An 18,090-nucleotide genomic window follows, 5' to 3' on the forward strand; every position below is an offset into this window, starting at 1 on the left:
AACCCATGTAACAGGGACTCAAAAAGTATATTAAAGGGTCTTAGTGTAAGAGTGTGTTAGGGATTACGTTTTGAAGTGATTATTTGATTATTGCGTTTGTAAAACATGAATAATCTAAAAAAGTGTTTGGATGAAAAAGTGATTATCTGCCTTCAAAACGCAGTTTTGGAGAAGCATGTACCTACATGCTTTTTCAAAACACAGTTTTGAAAACGCAAAATCTATTTTGAAAACGCAACACCAAACACCCCCTAAATACATAATAGTATATAGTACATTTAGGTTGCATATGTAAACTATGTAAAATCCAAGGTGGATTGTGTTATGACTACAAACCTAATACCATCAAATTGTGATGCGATGATTCATCTTATAAGATGCATCGCGTCGTTCCAAAAAGGGAGCCAAAACATAAGGAGACATCGCCATTCACATGGCCACGGGTTGTGTCTAATAGAGGTGCAATGGAATATCTATAAATAGGATTTATATATTTTAGTTGTAATTATCACATTCACACTATTACAATCAATTCAATTAAGATTCGTTCTTATTGTTCTCGCTATTTTTTGTTTGATTGTGCAATGGTTCGGTTTGGGTCCAAGGGTAGGAATATGGTAAAAAGTGTTTAAAATGTGAGAAGGGTAAGAAGTGTTTTAAACCATTGGATATTTGATCTAATGGTTGAGATCAATAAGTTATAAAAATGTAAATTGTGTTTTAATTAGAAGGGCCTTATGTAAAATTGATGGGCAATAGTGTCTTTTCAAATGTTTCAAATATGGTAACCGTATCCTACACAACCAAAACCCCCATTATTCTCCTAAAAATCAGTGACTTTCCCCAATCAAAAATGGTAACCGTATCCTACACTAAATGAATATATAACACTATGAACCCTTGATAAAACACTATATGAAGATATAACACTATGAACCAGAAAAATTAAGATGTCTGTACAGAATATAACACTATTCATTGGGGAAAAACACTATGAACCAGAAAATCAAGATGTCTGTACAGAATATAACACTATTGATTGGAGATAAAACACTATAAACCAGAAAATTAAGATGTCTGTACAGAATATAACACTATTGATTGGGAATAAAACACTATGAACCAGAAAATTAAGATGCCTGCACAGAATATAAAACTATTAATTGGGGATAAAACACTATGAAAGGAAATTAAGATGTCTGTACAGAATATAACACTATTGATTGGGGTTAAAACACTATACATCTGTAAATGCTCTAAAACACCAAAATCAAAGAAGGGCGCAGAAAGTAAACAACTGTATTGTATCTGGGGAAGGTATCTGACGATTTCATGTATTTATAATTGATGAAGAATGATGCGTAGATGATAATCTTATTGGATCTTGCAAAAAAAAAATTCAAAATTCGAATCAATCCCTATAAAAACTCATCGCCAGTTTTTTTTTTTTTTTTTTTTTTTTTTTGCAGTTATCTTGGAAATCAATTAAATGATAAGAATGTCAAATTACTAATATACCCTTTTGAATTAATTAGGATAAAGGACACTTGTCATTCCCCAATTATTTCTCACACTTCTCACAAAAGTTCCACTTTGTACAGGATCCAACATCTACGCATACTAAATAATTCAAATACTAAATAATTCAAGCACTTCAGTTAATGTAAAAGATCATTATGATTGGATACGTACATTGTAAACATCATGAGAGTGTTCATAGCTTCTGTAAATAGTCATGGTGTGTTCTCCGTTCATTGTGACCTATGCTTATTAAAAAACTAGTATTAAACACCCTCCCGCGTTGCGGTGAGGGCGAGCACTAATGCCACACTGCTGTCAGCGACCACCGACACTGAAGTTGCGGTGTTAATGCGAAGAAATTAAACCGAAACGTAACACATAGAATAAAATAACTAAGTTGATCTAGGACTCGCACGTTATGATGAACCCGCGTCTATTTTTTCCCGTTTGACAGGTTGATTGTAATCTATATATAATATATATCATTACCACTATACAAACCATAATGCATACATTACAACAACCATTGCATCAATATGTTGCAAATTATATTTATACAAGATTTTGTCTAAATTAATTAGATTATTATAGATAATAATAATTTATAAATAAAACAACACAACTTTGAATGGATCAAACCGATTGAATATGGTAAGATAATGAAACCATTATTTGATTAGGGTACAACCACTTAAGAACAATTTACAAGCATACATGCATACAAAACATATTGAATTTGATAAGGTAATGAAACCATTATTATTTGATTAAGGTACAACCACTTAAGCACAACTTACAACCTATATTTGATTAAGGTACAAGTATTTAAGCACAACTTACAACCAAATTTGCACACAAATGTTTCAAATATTACAAATTTATAGTATATAATATAATATAATTTAAAAAAGTGTATAACCCCAACACATAAAGGTACAACAAAACTAAGCATGAAACATCATTAATGCAAAAGTTACAACCACTTAAAGCCTAAGTATACTACAAATTGATATTATATAAATATGTTGTTCAAGCATTAGTCTTAGTGTGTTCTTGGTTCATTGTGACCCATGCTTATTAAAAAGGTTATTGGATTTTATCGCTCACAATTATTGGGTATTGGCCGCTGCCACTCCTAATTATAATTTTGACTCACATCACTCCCAACTTAACACTTTGTGTGCTTTCACTCCGGTTGAGTGGTTTTTGGCTTTCCTTTTGTCTTTTAGAAGTAGATTCACTTGTAGTCATTAGTAATTTACAAAGTTTTAGCCTAATATCACTAATAACACTAGTCAAACACTAAATGTTCATCTGCGAAGTGACACAACACACAAAGTGTTATGTTGAGAGTGATGAGAGTTAAAGTGATAGTTGGGAGTGACAGCGGCCAATACCCAATAGTTAAGAGTGATAAAATCCAATAACCCTATTAAAAATCAATATGTTGTTTAAGCATTAGGTTGAATTAGTTTGATTCCTTCAAACTAATGCCAGTTCTTTGATTTGGTACCAACGTAGAATTCAACATTGAAAATTTGTAGTCTCTTTATCTCAATAGTCTCAACCACCGTTCCCACAACCTTAATTTTTTGTTTAAACAAGTGTTAGTTCCTCATTTTAGTAACCTTTAAACGATAATCATCAATCCCTACACACCAAGGAGAGTAGGAATCAATGACCAATGCACAATTGAATGCGACCAATGCGAGTCAGTAGGATTGTAGACATGAGAGCACCATTGTGGAACACAACATGGAGGCAAGATGAGTGTGATCAAACTTAGTAGGTCAATTCAAGTGATTGAACATCATATCTATATAGGAAGAGATTAAATGACTAAATGGTAGTGTTAAAGAATCATGTTTTAAAAAATTTGGGTACAAGTAAAGTTTTATAAATTAATAGATATCAATCAACTTTATAAGAAATATTCAAATTAATGAGTACAAGTAGAGTTTTATAAATCAATAAAGTTCACAAAATCCCCAAAATGCCCTTGAAAACGCTAACAACTATCATTTGGCCTATGTACTACACTCCTACAAACCCCATGCAGGTCTTTTGTAATCTTGTTTTTGGCCTATTGCTGGCTCAATGATCACTTGATATTGAATTCATAAATGCATGTGTTGTGAATTATATATTTTGCAAAAGAATACAAACCATTTTAGTTTTTATTTTTAGGAATCACCTGACATTGATGACTATAGCTGCAGCAGGTGGTGATAGCAATCCGCAGCCGTTGGCCGCTGTTCTGGGTTCAGATCCAAACACCTGTTCTGCAACTCTCTCAATGCCTTGGGTAACCCCACAAGCCCACATGTCTTCAGCATGTGGCCTACCCCCCATACATCAACCTTTACCCCATACATCCCCCGACCCTTCATCTCTGGAGCGTGTCTCCCTGACACAGAAACTGGAGATGGGGTCGGGGGAATTTTTGACCCCACCCCACCATCTTGTTGGGGTGGGTATATTTGTGGCGCGCTGGCCGCTTCATCAAATCCTATGACGAACCACTCATTTTCTCTGTCGTTTCTTCGCATCACTTTATCCCAGCCTAAGTCACGGTGCATGAATGACAAATCGTGTAATACAACTAACGCTTTCGTTACATGTTTCAGAGCCTCGACCAGCTGCTCGTAGCTCGATAGCTTTAGCCTGTATCCTCTTGGTTTGAAACTTAAACTTAAATCGTGTTCCGATGACTGGCAAATGTATTCTGCATTCGGAATCCGATGATCTAGAAAATCATAGATTTCTTTTACAGTAACCCATTTTCGCTTGGTTGGAAAAATCCGAGTCATGTAATTTGGTGTTACTTCGATAACGTTGTTGTTACCCAAGTCGATTCTTTCGAAATCGCTGTATGGAAATGATTTGTTGATCTGCTGGATGTCGGCGCAACGATCGGCCAACAATGACAACAAGCCTGCGATCCTCCAACAGGGAACCAAAGCTTTGATTCGATCTCCAGGTGTCGATAAGTCAACTGTGTGTAGATCGGTTCGGATGAGGGTATCATCTGTTCGACTTAACGCACAAAAGGTGACAATATAACCAACTGCATAATAACCCAAAATGTAAGGAAGATCCACATAACTCCACAACAACTTTTGTACTAATAAAGATGATGGATCAAGATTATTATCTTCTCGTAATCTATCAGTTTCTTCCCCTCTCCATAAACAAAAATTCCGCACAAAACCTGTTACATTAGGCCATTGATCTTGTATGCCATTGTTTGATAAATGAGACGATTTTCGAATGAACACCATGTCATGATTAATAAACTTTGAAACAACCTGATTGATGCAATCATCCCAAAGGCCAATGAAGGATTCTCTTGTGGTTGTGGTGAGAGTAGGGTTTGATCGAACAATTGGGCTTAAGATCTCAAATGTGATGGACCGACAATCCAACGGTTCAGAAGAGGTGGTGAAGAAGACTTCTTTTCCTTGAGGAAGATCTCGGTACAAATCTTTTCGAACAGGGAATCGAAACTGTTCTTGTGGTGGTTCTTGTAAGTACCATGGAAGATCAATCAAACTTGGTAGAGATGGTGGTGGAACATGAAGATTACCCAAGTAATACTCTGTTGGATCTTGAAAGTCCCAGGATGTTATAGCTGTATAATTAAAAAAACAAACATAGCCAGTAAAATGTCAATAAATATTATGGTTGTACAACTGAAAAACATTAATCTAAGAATCAAAATTAGTAGTCATTATGGTCAGTTCTTGACTTACATGATCTATTAGAGAGTTCTAAAGGACCTTGAGGTCTCTCATTAATGAAACCTGTTGACGTAAAATAAAGTTAAAGCTTTGACTAAAATCATATTATATTTTCAGAAACTATATATGCATGGGTGATGCTATCGACACACTATCCCATTTCTATACATCAAGGCATCAGTCACGTCATACATACGGTTTTATGCGGGCCATATAATGTAAAATCAAGTCAGCACACCGGTAGTGGCGGACCCAAAATTTTTTTCCAATTGTGTCCAATTTTTCGGTGTTCAAAATTTTTATAACAATACATTAAAATTTTTTGGTAGGTTCTCGTTCGGGTCGGGTTAGAGCGAGGTTTGAAATAGATTTAAAAAAATAAGGAAAAACAGGCTATACAAGGATTGAAACTATGACCTCTTGTTGGTAAAGAGGGGGGTTTACGACTAAAGCAGCTTTCCTTTTCTTTTTATGGTATCCACCTAATTGTATTTAAGGGGTTCTTATACAATTTAATATGTCGAATCTACTAATTTTTAAAAAAACATTGGGGTCCGGTGACCCCGAACCACTCTATGTGCGTCCGCCCCTGCATGTCGGATCTTATGGTTTTATACAACATAGCAAAAAAATACCATGCGGGGTCGTATGACTTTGTCGGTGGTGTTCTTGTTCACCATTTATGTTTAAGCCAAGCATATCATACGTGCCGTATAATTTTGGCAAACAGTAATACATACGGCATGACACATATGAATGGTTAGTGATGTGTAGATAGTGTGTCAGCTTTATCTCTAAACATATGTATATATACCAGAAAGATGGGTTGCCATTCTTCTGCCAAATACTTTGATTTGTTGGCCAGGAAGAAACCTATCAACAGAAAACCCTCTAAGAGGGGAATTTGCATCTTCAAAGGCTTCCAAGGTACAAGCAACCATTGCATCATCCATGTAAGTGAGTTCATCCGCGTTTAAAAAGCTTGTACCTTGAACCTTAATTCTACCTCTATGATGCTCACCATCTTCAGCCCATAAGCTGACAAGTTCTTCCCACACCATTCTCACTTTACCAATTCTTCTTAGCTCCTTCAATGCTGACGTGGAAGAAGCATCGTACTGACCCCCTCCTTCAACCTCCATTGATGAACTCTCCATCCCTAACAAGCTTCCTCTAACACCATGAAGATACCCTTCACCACCACGATTATCCGCCATCATCATATGCCTGCCACCCCTCCCTACAATAAAAACATACAATTTCAATAAATTTTTAAATTTCTAGGTCGTCTAGAAAAATGGTAAGCAATTTTTAACTTGTTTTTTGTTTCTAGGGAGTCTGCTAGCTAGTTAAATGAGTAGATTCAATTATAGTTCGTTAGTCAAAGTATCATACTCATTTATTTGTTTTTCCATGACCATCATACTCATTTCTTTTGTTTTGCCATGAAAGCGACTTCCCGAATTTTACTTGGCATGCAATTTTTTTTAACGACAAATGGTATTTATGTACTAATTTACGCCAATTATACTAAATTACTTCTTTGCCCAGGTTTAAACCAAAGATTTCCGCTCTAAAAAACATGTGGCTTTACCAAGTAGTCTAACCTCACTTCGATGAAGATATTTGGCAATTTTTTTAAAGTCCAATACTAGTTAAACAAAAAAAAAAAAAAAAACAAAAACAAAAAAACAAACTCAATTAGAGGCAGCTAATCAAATAGCGGACCCATTCGTTTGATTTTGCCTTAACAGCAAATTCGAAAAGTTTGCTTGCCAATACACTAGAAACTAATCATTTCTCTAAAACACCTATCAATGAAAAGCATTTCTAGAAGTCCGCTAGTTAAAAGAACTTGTTTTGGTTTTAGAGGTCCGCTGAGCATATACTCAGTTAGTTCGCTGGTGAGAGTATAAGATTGATTGTCATAGATTTGCAATGATAGCGACTTCGAGAGGCTCACTTGCCACGTAAATATATGGTGGCAGCTTTTTTTAGATTACGCTACTAGCTAAAGGAGCATACTAAATTACAGTCAGCTATTAAATTGTTTAGTTTTACCATGATAGAGAATTCGAGAAATTCGCTTGACATGTAAATGTGTTGTCAAATTATTTTAGAATCTACTACTAGTGAACTCCATGTAAACCAAAAGGCTTCTAACAAACTGTAGAAATTCATTTGCCACATGAACATCAGATAAAAGATCATTTTAAGCGACGAACTCCCCAGCAACCAAAAAAACTTCTAAAAACCTCCACACTTATGTATTTTTCTACAAAAAACCATAGATTTTAAATATAAAAAAGGTAAACAAAATCCAATTTTACAGCCAAGTACATAAAATAACATCAACAGTTCGTTACCAGAAGACGAGAACGGGACATCATCGTCACGTAAAACCGAAGCCGGAAACGATTTAGCATCAGCAACCGCCAAGCGAGAATCATGATCACCACTACCGGCAGTCAAAAGAAACGGCGAGCCACCTCTGCAAACACCAGTTTGTGGTGTTCTCATTCTAGAACCCATAAACTGTGCCAACTCTTCGAACACCTCTTCATCAAATGAAGCAGGCAACCTATGCAACTTCCTTTCATAAGGAGATAACCGAAAGTAACTCTTACCAATTTGCTCTCGCTCGCCACCTCGCTCCCACTCGTACACTTTCCTAAACTCACCCAACATGTTATCCCACTTAGTCCCTGCGGTTTTAGCGTCACGATTAACCCCGTTTCGTTGCAAAAAGTCTGCAACTTCTTTATCTTTTGCGGCTCTTGTTTTCCCTCTGGATTGTGTTGTGGTTATTGTTTTTGTTGTTTCTGGTATTGGGTTTTCGGATGCGTGATCTGAAAACCCGACACCTTGGTATTGGATTCTCCATGCTTTAGCTAGCCATAACATTTCGTTTGGTTTCCACACTGGGCTTACATATTTACCTTTTCTCATTTGGTGTTGTGTGTATTGGTTTTCTATCTCCGGCTTGCTGGTGTCTTGCGACGGGGATGAGGTGGTGTCGGATGATGAGACGGCGGCGTGTGCTGGTGGTTGTGGGTGGTTTGTGGATGGAGAAGGGGTTTTGTCGGTGGTTGTTGTGTTGGTAGGGTTTTGTTTTGGTGGTGGTGATGGTAGAAGCTTCCATTGGCCGGTGACGCTAGTGTATCTTGGTCTTTTGGTGTTTAGTGGTTCTTGTGGGTTGTAACGGGTGGTCGTCGGTGGTTGTGGTGGGGGCGGTGAGAGAAAGGTGGGGGTGGTGGCGACCACCGGTGGTTCTTCTAGGGTTTCTTGAACTGGAGAAGGTGTGGAATGCTGTTTTTTGGTGTTATCTTTGTTATCACTCATCTTATTAAAGAAAAAGATTACAACTTTGTTAAAGAAAGATTGAAAAAGAAACTGAACAAGATCAAATAACTGCACAACATTACTGCTGAACTAGTTTAGTTTAAACAAGTAATCTTAAATGGTGTTTGTGTGTGTTTTCATGTTTTTAAACCTAAGTTGAGAATGGTTTCTGGGAATTAGATATGGTTGTCTGTTAGGGTATAAAGTTTGAAGAAAGAGAGGAAGATTAAAGTTGAAAGCGAAAGCTAGAGAGATAATAAGAATAATAATAATATATATGGTGATAATATAATTATTAAAGAAAGAATGAAAAGTCGAGAGAGATTGTGGAACCTGCTGTGATTAAGACATCTCAAAACAACCCTTCACTCGATATTAACAACTTTATTAGCAGAAAGGAGAGAAAAAAGAAGGAAAGTAATCATTGTTGAATAGAGAAACGCGACTCTTTTTTTACGGCCAACGAATCATTTAACTAGATTGATGGAATTCTTCACATTGGGATACATTATTTTCAAACCAGGAAAAACCCTTACCTAGGGTCGAAGCACGTGAACACTCGTCCGAAGATATGACAGTGTGGTGAGGTAAAACTCGCTCATTTCAAGGATCGAACTAGCGATCTCTACCTATTCGCATAGTCTCACATCATCATCAGGTGTCGCAGAAAATAATGATGCGGGCAAGAATCGAACTTGGGTCTTTTAGAACATCAAGTTTCTTCCTTACCACTCTATCACCACCTCATTGGCACAGAAACGCGACTCTTAACAACACATTTTTAGACTATCAAAGTCATGTTTGTTGACCTTTTCGGAGCAGTCAGTATAGATTGTAGGGGGGAAGTGTGGTTGGCTTATCTTATTGTTAAAATATACAAATTGTGATTAGTGAGTGGGCATTGGTTTGGTGGGTGCTGTGTGTGTTTGCGTTTGTGTTTGTGTTTGGAGAACAGAGTGGGGATGATGGGGACTGATCGAATCAATGGGTTCTGCTCAGTGACTCATAACTCTCTCGTGGCTCTTTCTTTTTTTCTTTATTATTTTTTTATCTTTTAAGACTTTTTGTTCCTTTAAGAGTTAATTGCTAAATTCGTCTATGAGGTTTTACACAAATTGCTAGATCAGTCTAAAATCAAGATTTGTTGCTAAAACAATCCAAAATCAAGATTTGTTTTGCAAATACAGTCCAAAAAACAGACGCCATTAAATATTGCAGTTGGACTGTTTTAGCAACAAATCTTGATTTGGACTGTTTTAGCAGCAAATCTTGATTTTGGAGTGATCTAGCAATTTGTGTAAAACCTCAAGGATGAATTTAGCAATTTTCTTGAAAAAAGTGATTTTTTTAACTGTTTTTGATATTTAATTTGATATTAATACACCATTAGTGAATTTCAATAACAAAAAAGTTCTAGTAATTTCTTCAAATATAATAAGTGATTTTTTATTTGTTAGTTATTTTTTTCCATGTAATTGTATTATCGTTATGTCATCTTAAACTTTAATTATGATACATATAATGCATTTCGAATTTATTAAGTTTTTTTTTGGTAATTAATATGATATTAATACACCATAATGAAATTTTAACAAAAAAAGACTATTCATTTTTTCAACATCATAAGATTTTTTTTAACGGCCAATAAATCAATCCCGAGCACTCTCGGGGCACCCACTGTACAAACGGAGTACTCCGAGGGTAACCCGAGTCGTCCACCACCAATTACGGGGAAAACCCGGTAACCCACCCGCCCGTAGGCACGACGTTAAAATTACCGGTAAATACATTTTTTCTTAAATATCGTGGTTTAGTGTTAAAAGAAAAAGCTAAGAAACCAAATTAAATTTCTTATGATGTTGCCAATGTCCTCTAGCTCAAATGGTAGGAGGACTTGAGTTATTCTTTGAAGACTCAGGTTCAATTCTCATTTGGTGCAAAAAAGGAGTGAGGCACTGGTGAGCAGTGATAGGAGACCTAGGGAAACTTGGGTTCGATCCTTGAGCCAAACGGGTTTTACCGGTAATTTTACTGTCGTGCCTACGGACGGGTGGGTTACTGGGTTTTCCCCGGAATTGGTGGTGGATGACTCGGGTTACCCTCGGAATAGAGGTCATTGGTAACATCATAAGAAATTTAATTTGGTTTTTTAGCCTTTTCTTTTCACACTAAACCACGATATTTAAGAAAAAATGTATTTACCGGTAATTTTACCGTCGTGCTTACGGGCGGGTGGGTTACCGGGTTTTCCCCGTAATTGGTGGTGGACGACTCGGGTTCGATCCTTGAGCCAAACGGGTTTTCCCCGGTAATCTTATGATGCTGAAAAAATGAATAGTTTTTTTTTTTTGTTAAAATTCCATTATGGTATATTAATATCATATTAATTACCAAAAAAAAAACTTAACAAATTCGAAATGCATTATATGTATCATAATTGAGCTGTTGCTTAGGATGATGATAGTGACACGCTAGGGTTGACTTGGGCCTTAGTGACATAAAATGAAGATAGACTTAGTTTAATTATGAACTCTTGTTTCTTTTATTTTAAGACAACATAACTCTTTGATTCTTGTTTTGAGACAATGAAATTCCACCTTTGGTTATGAATAAAATATTATTTTAATTACCTTGTTTGTGGAACAATAATTCTGTTACAACACTCCCCGACGTTTCCGCCACGATTTGATGTTTTACGTGGTCGGGGTGTGACATAAGAGTTGGTATCAGAGCCAATGGTTATAGGGAATTAGGTTATTAGTAATGCTTTGACCTAGACTATAACCTTTCTAGGACCCCAACACAAGTTGTCTTGTGTTTAGATCTTAAAACATGCACTTCACCTATCCTTAGGTGATCACCAAAACGAGAACCCAAATTTCTTTAAAACGATTTTTGAAAAACAATCTTCTGTTTTTAAATGATTTATTATATGGTTTTGAACCGTTTTTGATTTTTTCAAATTGATTTTGAAATTTTATCATTTGTTTTTGAATGATTCTTTTGGCCTTGTGCCTTCCAAGTTTTCAAAATCTCGTCAAAGTTTTGGGTTCTAAATAGTGTGAACACGTGCAAACTGGAAGGGTGAATGCCTGTACCCTGGGTTTTCTGTCTAAGGCTAGAGTGTTCGTACAAATCCACATAATCGGACCAGTCACTTTTACCTGGGAACTCCTGGGGTGAGTGTTCACTTATAGGCGAGCATGTCTTCGCTAAGCATTATTTTTCGACCCATTTACTTTGATTAGTCACTGTGTGTCGTTTGTTTGCTTTGTGATACAGACGAATGACCACCATCTTTGCCTTTGTTGATTTTGTTTCCTCTCATTCTTTTCATCTAATCATCTCACTCGTTTCCTCTCATGTTTTCCTCTTTTTAGCATGCCTCCTCGTCGTGAAAACCCGTTAACCAATGCCGAAATGGCAGATATTCTGGCACAGCACATGGCTACCGCACTCCCAAACATTATCGCTCAGGTGAACCAAGCCAATAACAATCAAAATGCTCCTTGTAACTTCAAGAGTTTCAATTCGGCTAAACCACTCAAGTTCAGTGGTACCGAAGGGGAAACTGAGCTCCTTCAATGGTTCGAGAGCATTGAGAGTACATTCCGCCACGTTCTGTGTCCTGAGAATCGAAAGGTCGAGTTTGCTTCAAGCGTGTTTCAGAAAAGGGCGCTTACATGGTGGAACGGGCTTATGAGAGACCGTGGTGCTGAAGTTGCTTTGGCACAAACATGGGCTGAACTTAGAACTCTTATGATGGGGGAGTTTTGTCCTCGTCATGAGCTGCGAGCGTTGGAGAGGGAGTTTGATGATTTGAAACAGGAAAGTGGTGAGCACAGGGCGTATACTGATAGGTATGAGGAATTAAGCTTGCTATGCCCAACAATGGTTTCCCCACTCGATAAGGCTATCGAGAGGTACATCGATGGTCTACTTGACTCCGTACAAGACATCGTTACTGGTAGTAATCCTACCACCGTCCGTCAGGCAAACGAGTTATCTGCGACGTTGACTGAGTCGCAGATTCGAAAAGGTAAGTTGCACAGAAAGGGCGACAAGAAGGGTAAGAAGCAGGAGTCTGACAAGAAGGATAGCAAGAAAGGTAAAAACAAGAAGGGAAATGATGCGGGTTCTTCAAAGGGTTCTAGGAAGCGAAAGGCTTCCCAAAACTATGTCGTTACTGCACAGGCTCAAGCTGTGCAAAATCAGCCTGCGCAACAACCTGCCAAGAGGCCTTATCTTGGCAATGCACCTTTGTGCAACAGGTGTAACGGTCATCATCAGCCACACCTCTAATGTCGTCAATGCACCAACTGTGGCAGACCTGGTCATCTTGCTGCCACCTGCCGTATACCGGTCAACCAGAATCGGGCAGCTCAGAACCCGGCTCAACAAGTTGCTCAGCCTCTTGCTTAGCAACAAGGTCAAGCAGCACGACCTCACTTCCCACCAGGTTCTTGTTACAACTGTGGGGATTTGACCCACTACCGTAACCAGTGTCCAAGATTGGTGAATGCAAATCCAGTTCAGGCTCAGGCTCGTGGACGAGCTTTCAACATGAATTCACAAGAGGCGCAAGCGGACAATGATGTGGTGAACGGTACGTTCTTTGTTAATAATCAACCTGCGTCTGTTCTTTTTGATTCAGGGACCGATAAGAGTTTTGTGTCGTTGTCTTTTGAGCCCTTGCTTCGCGTGTCTAGAACGAAACTAGGTAAGCCTTTGGCAGCCGAAGTTGCGAATGGTGAACCCGTTGTTCTTGATTCTGTTCTTCGCAACTGCCAGTTGAACCTTAGCGACCATCTCTTTCCCATTGACCTCATGCCTATGCAACTTGGAAGCTTCGACATTATTGTGGGTATGGATTGGTTAGCCAAGCATCGCGCATAGGTAGTTTGTTTTGAGAAGATCGTTCGTGTGCCGCTTTCGTCAGACGAGGTACTACAGGTTCGTGGTGAGAAACCTGCTAGTAGCCTAAAGCTTATGTCTTGTTTTCAAGCTCGGAAGTATCTGCGAAAAAACTATGTGGCCTTCTTGGCACATGTTACAGCAGATAAGGGCCAAGGTAAGTCTATTCAAGATATCCCAGTTGTTCGGGATTATCCGGAGCTGTTTCCTGAAGAGTTACCTTGTCTACCTCCAACACGCCAAGTCGAGTTCCGTATTGATCTTGTACCTGGTGCAAATCCCATTGCCAGAGCTCCATATCGTCTTGCACCGTCCGAGATGCAAGAGCTATCTAAGCAGCTTCAGGATCTTTCTGACAAAGGTTTCATTCGTCCTAGCTTTTCACCTTGGGGTGCTCCCGTTCTTTTTGTCAAGAAGAAGGATGGATCCTTCAGAATGTGCATCGATTATCGTGAGCTGAATAAGCTTACCATCAAGAATCGATATCCCCTACCTCGCATTGATGATCTCTTTGACCAGTTACAGGGTGCTACTTGCTTTTCGAAGATCGACCTTCGTTCTGAGTATCATCAGCTTCTGTGCATGAGGAGGATATTCCCAAGAAAGATATGGGCATTATGAGTTCATAGTCATGCCATTCGGTTTGACCAATGCTCCTGCTGTTTTCATGGACTTGATGAATAGGGTCTGCAAGCCTTATTTAGATAAGTTCATCATCGTTTTTATTGATGACATCTTGATTTATTCTAAGACGCAAGCTGATCACGAGCAACATCTTCGTCTTACTCTGGAACTCCTAAAGAAAGAACAACTTTTTGCCAAATTCACCAAGTAAGGAAGTTCAATTTTTAGGGCATATTGTCAACGAACAAGGTATTCATGTAGATCCCTCCAAGATTAGTGCGATTAAGGATTGGGACACGCCTACTACTCCTACTGAGGTTCGTTCTTTTCTTGGGCCTGCGGGTTATTACCGCCGCTTCATTGAGAACTTCTCGAAGATTGCAGTTCCTCTAACTGCTCTAACTCAGAAGAACAAACCCTTTGAATGGGGTTCTAAGCAAGAAGAAGCGTTTCAGACCTTGAAGCAGAAGCTTTGTGATGCACCTATTCTGACTTTGCCCGAGGTTAATGATGATTTTGTCATTTATTGTGATGCATCAAAATTGGGTCTTGGTTGTGTTCTAATGCAAAGGAACAAAGTCATAGCCTACGCATCAAGGCAATTGAAGGTGCATGAGAGAAACTACACCACTCATGATCTTAAGTTGGGTGTAGTTGTCTTCGCTATAAAAATCTGGAGACATTATTTGTATGGCACAAAATGTGTGGTTTTCACGGACCACAAGAGTCTTCAGCATATCTTCAATCAGAAAGAACTCAACATGAGGCAGAGACGTTGGGTCGAACTCCTAAACGACTATGATTGCGAAATTCGCTACCACCCAGGTAAAGCGAATGTTGTGGCTGACGCATTGAGTCATAAGGAACGTACTAAGCTTCATTGTGTTCGTGTTCAATCTGATATGCAAGCTCGATCCGATATTCAAGCACGCATTTCTCAGGCTCAACATGCTTGTGTTTCACAAGGTTTGATGGGTAAGGAATTACCCTATCACATTAAGCCTGATCTTGTGCTGAAAGAAGATGGATCGTATTATTTCATGGACCGTTTGTGGGTCCCGAGCCAAGATGATCTTTGCACTTTGCTTATGGATGAGGCCCATAAGTCTCGTTATTCTATTCATCCTGGCTCAGACAAGATGTATAAGGATCTTCGTGCTCGGTATTGGTGGCCTGGTATGAAGAAAGACATTGCCTTGTACGTTTCAAAGTGCCTTACTTGTCTCAAGGTTAAGGCTGAACACCAACATCCTTCTGGTCTTTTGGAGCAACCAGAGATTCCAGTTTGGAAATGGGAAAACATTGCTATGGATCGCATTACTAAACTTCCGCGCACTAAGAAAGGTCATGATGCCATCTGGGTAGTCATTGATCGTCTTACTAAGTCAGCGCATTTCTTGCCAATCCGTGATGATTTTTCTGCTGAAAGGGTGGCTAAAATCTATGTGGATGAAATTGTATCTCGACATGGTGTTCCTATGAACATTATTTCTGATAGAGATGCTCGCTTCTCGTCTCGTTTTTGGAGAACAATGCAATCTGCTATGGGGACCCAACTTAATCTGAGCACAACTTATCATTCACAAATAGATGGCCAAACTGAAAGAACAATCCAGACTTTGGAGGATATGCTTAGAGCTTGTGTGATCGACTTTGGTGGTAGTTGGGATTCACATCTTCCATTGATTGAATTCTCCTACAACAATAGTTATCACTCCAGCATCAACATGGCTCCTTTCGAGGCTCTCTATGGTCGAAAATGTCGTTCACCAGTCTGCTGGAATGAAATAGGTGAGGCTCAGCTTACTGGACCTGACCTCATTCTAGAGACAACTGATAAGGTTAAGAAAGTTCGTGATAACCTACAGACAGCTCGAAGCCGTTAAAAGAGTTACGCGGACCGACGACGCAAGCCCTTGGAATTTCAAGTCGGTGATCGTGTATTACTTAAGGTCTCACCTTGGAAAGGTGTGATCAGATTTGGAAAGAAAGGAAAACTTGCACCTAGATATGTTGGACCATTCAAGCTTGGTATGAATTACCTCCTGAACTTGGTAATGTTCATCCAACCTTCCACGTATCCAATCTCAAGAAGTTTTTAGCTGATGAGAACCTCCACATACCACTTGACGAAATTCGTGTTGATAAAACACTACATTTTGTTGAGAAACCTGTGGAAATCATGGATCGTGAAGTCTAATGGCTTAAATGCAAGCGCATTCCGTTGGTTAAAGTTCGCTGGGAATCTAAACGTGGACCTGAGTTACTTGGGAACGCGAAGATCAAATGAAGGTGAAGTATCCGCATCTATTCTCACGAGTTTCCTCTAAACAAATTTCGGGACGAAATTTCCACAAGTAGGGGAGACTGTGACATTTGTGCTTGTAATCATTGTGAACAATTCAGTTATCAATGAAATAAAGTTATTTGATCCCAATGTTTGTTTGTTTATGTTTGATGTTTTTCATGTTTTGGTTTTTATTCAATTTCAAACTCTATATCGCTTTCTAGAGAATTATACGCAAACTGGTGCGTGAACATAATCAGTTAAACGCGACAAATACTCCGGAACATCAATTTATGCTTAACATATCTTAAATAACCTTTACATAACATAGAAATAAGTTTTGAAGGCTTTGGTATGGCAAAATCAAGTTTATTCGCTTACAGGGACTAAAATTGACAAACTACGAAAGTATGCCAATCTGAACTGTAACGAACATTCCGGAACAGGGCCATAAGTTAAACACACATTAAATATCCTTTACATAGCTTAGAAATAGGCTTTGAGGGGTTCAGTGTGCTAAAATAAACTTTATGCTCATTCAGGGACTAAAAGTGTCAAAAATTGCAAAAGTTTGCGTTTTCGCGCATAACTTACGTTCTGAATACATCCGGACATCCAAAAATTTATGTAAGCACTAAAATATTTTATTTTAGTGTTTGGCATGAGAAAATCCATTCGTCGCGCAATTTGGATCGTTTTTCGCGCTTATGCGCATTCCGTCGTAATTAAGCAAACATCGCGATCGTACGACCAAACAAACCGACATCCGGCATATTTTTGAGCATGTTTCATGTCCACAATGTTTAGGCATCATTTTAGGGCCTTAAAGTTGGCTTGACGGGCCTTAAACATGTCGAAAATGGCCTTAAAAGCATACAGGGACTGAAACTGTCATTTTTTAAAGCTGTTTGCTGATCTGTGCACCCAGGCGGGGCGCGTAAGGATTGATTATGCCTTACGCGGGCCGCGAGGCCTCCCCAGATGTGCAATATTGTTGAAAACTGCTGTTTACAGCTGTTAATCACTCCAAAACCCATTGTAAATGGTTTTTCTCAAACCATGGACTGAATCTATGGGTGCCCAAGGTTTCCCAAAACAAGGGGCACACATGGACGGTTGAGATCGAGGCACGTTATTCGAAGAATGATCCTAACGGTAGTCCATTCCCTATAAATACCCCCAACCCATTTCATTCATCCCTCACATTTGATCTGATTCAAAGCTTTCTAAGTGGAAGTATATGCTTCCTACCTGAGAGCGAATCGGGTCAAATCTTGCGGGGACCTTCTGTAAGTATTCTTTCGCGTTTTTCGTTCGTTTTAGCGTTAAAGTCAAACTGTGTTTGACTTTCTGCATTGACCAGTTTATGGTCAACGCAAAGTTCGTTTGAACTTCATAACGTGAGCGTAATCACGATGGTTATAGTCCCTAGTAACTATACCTACTGATTACCACGTTATCTAGGCTCAGTGACGAGTCGTAGTTTCGCCCAAAATACGTTTTCTCGCGTATTTTGTAACCAAACTACTCTAGGGTATTAAAACCATTTGTTTTAATACCAAACCTGTTTTCTAACTAAACTAAACATGTTCTAGCATGTTTAGCTCGTCGCTTTTAGAATTGTGCTTGTCTAGGGTCGTAAAGATAAGCGATCTAAACAAT

General features: G+C 38.6%; 1 protein-coding gene across 1 annotated transcript; it reads right to left on the bottom strand.

The window, feature by feature from the left end:
- Positions 1–3,413: 3,413 nt before the first annotated feature.
- On the bottom strand, positions 3,414–8,765 carry LOC110908428. Its single transcript, XM_022153366.2, has 4 exons — positions 7,628–8,765; positions 6,076–6,501; positions 5,274–5,324; positions 3,414–5,152 (listed from the first exon to the last, which is right to left on the bottom strand). Exons 1-4 carry the CDS (start codon positions 8,601–8,603, stop codon positions 3,729–3,731), a joined length of 2,877 nt encoding a protein of 958 aa, XP_022009058.1. The 5' UTR covers positions 8,604–8,765; the 3' UTR covers positions 3,414–3,728.
- Between the last annotated feature and the right edge of the window lie 9,325 nt (positions 8,766–18,090).

The sequence above is a fragment of the Helianthus annuus genome, chromosome 4 (assembly GCF_002127325.2).
Source record: "Helianthus annuus cultivar XRQ/B chromosome 4, HanXRQr2.0-SUNRISE, whole genome shotgun sequence".
Taxonomy (NCBI): Eukaryota; Viridiplantae; Streptophyta; class Magnoliopsida; order Asterales; family Asteraceae; genus Helianthus; species Helianthus annuus.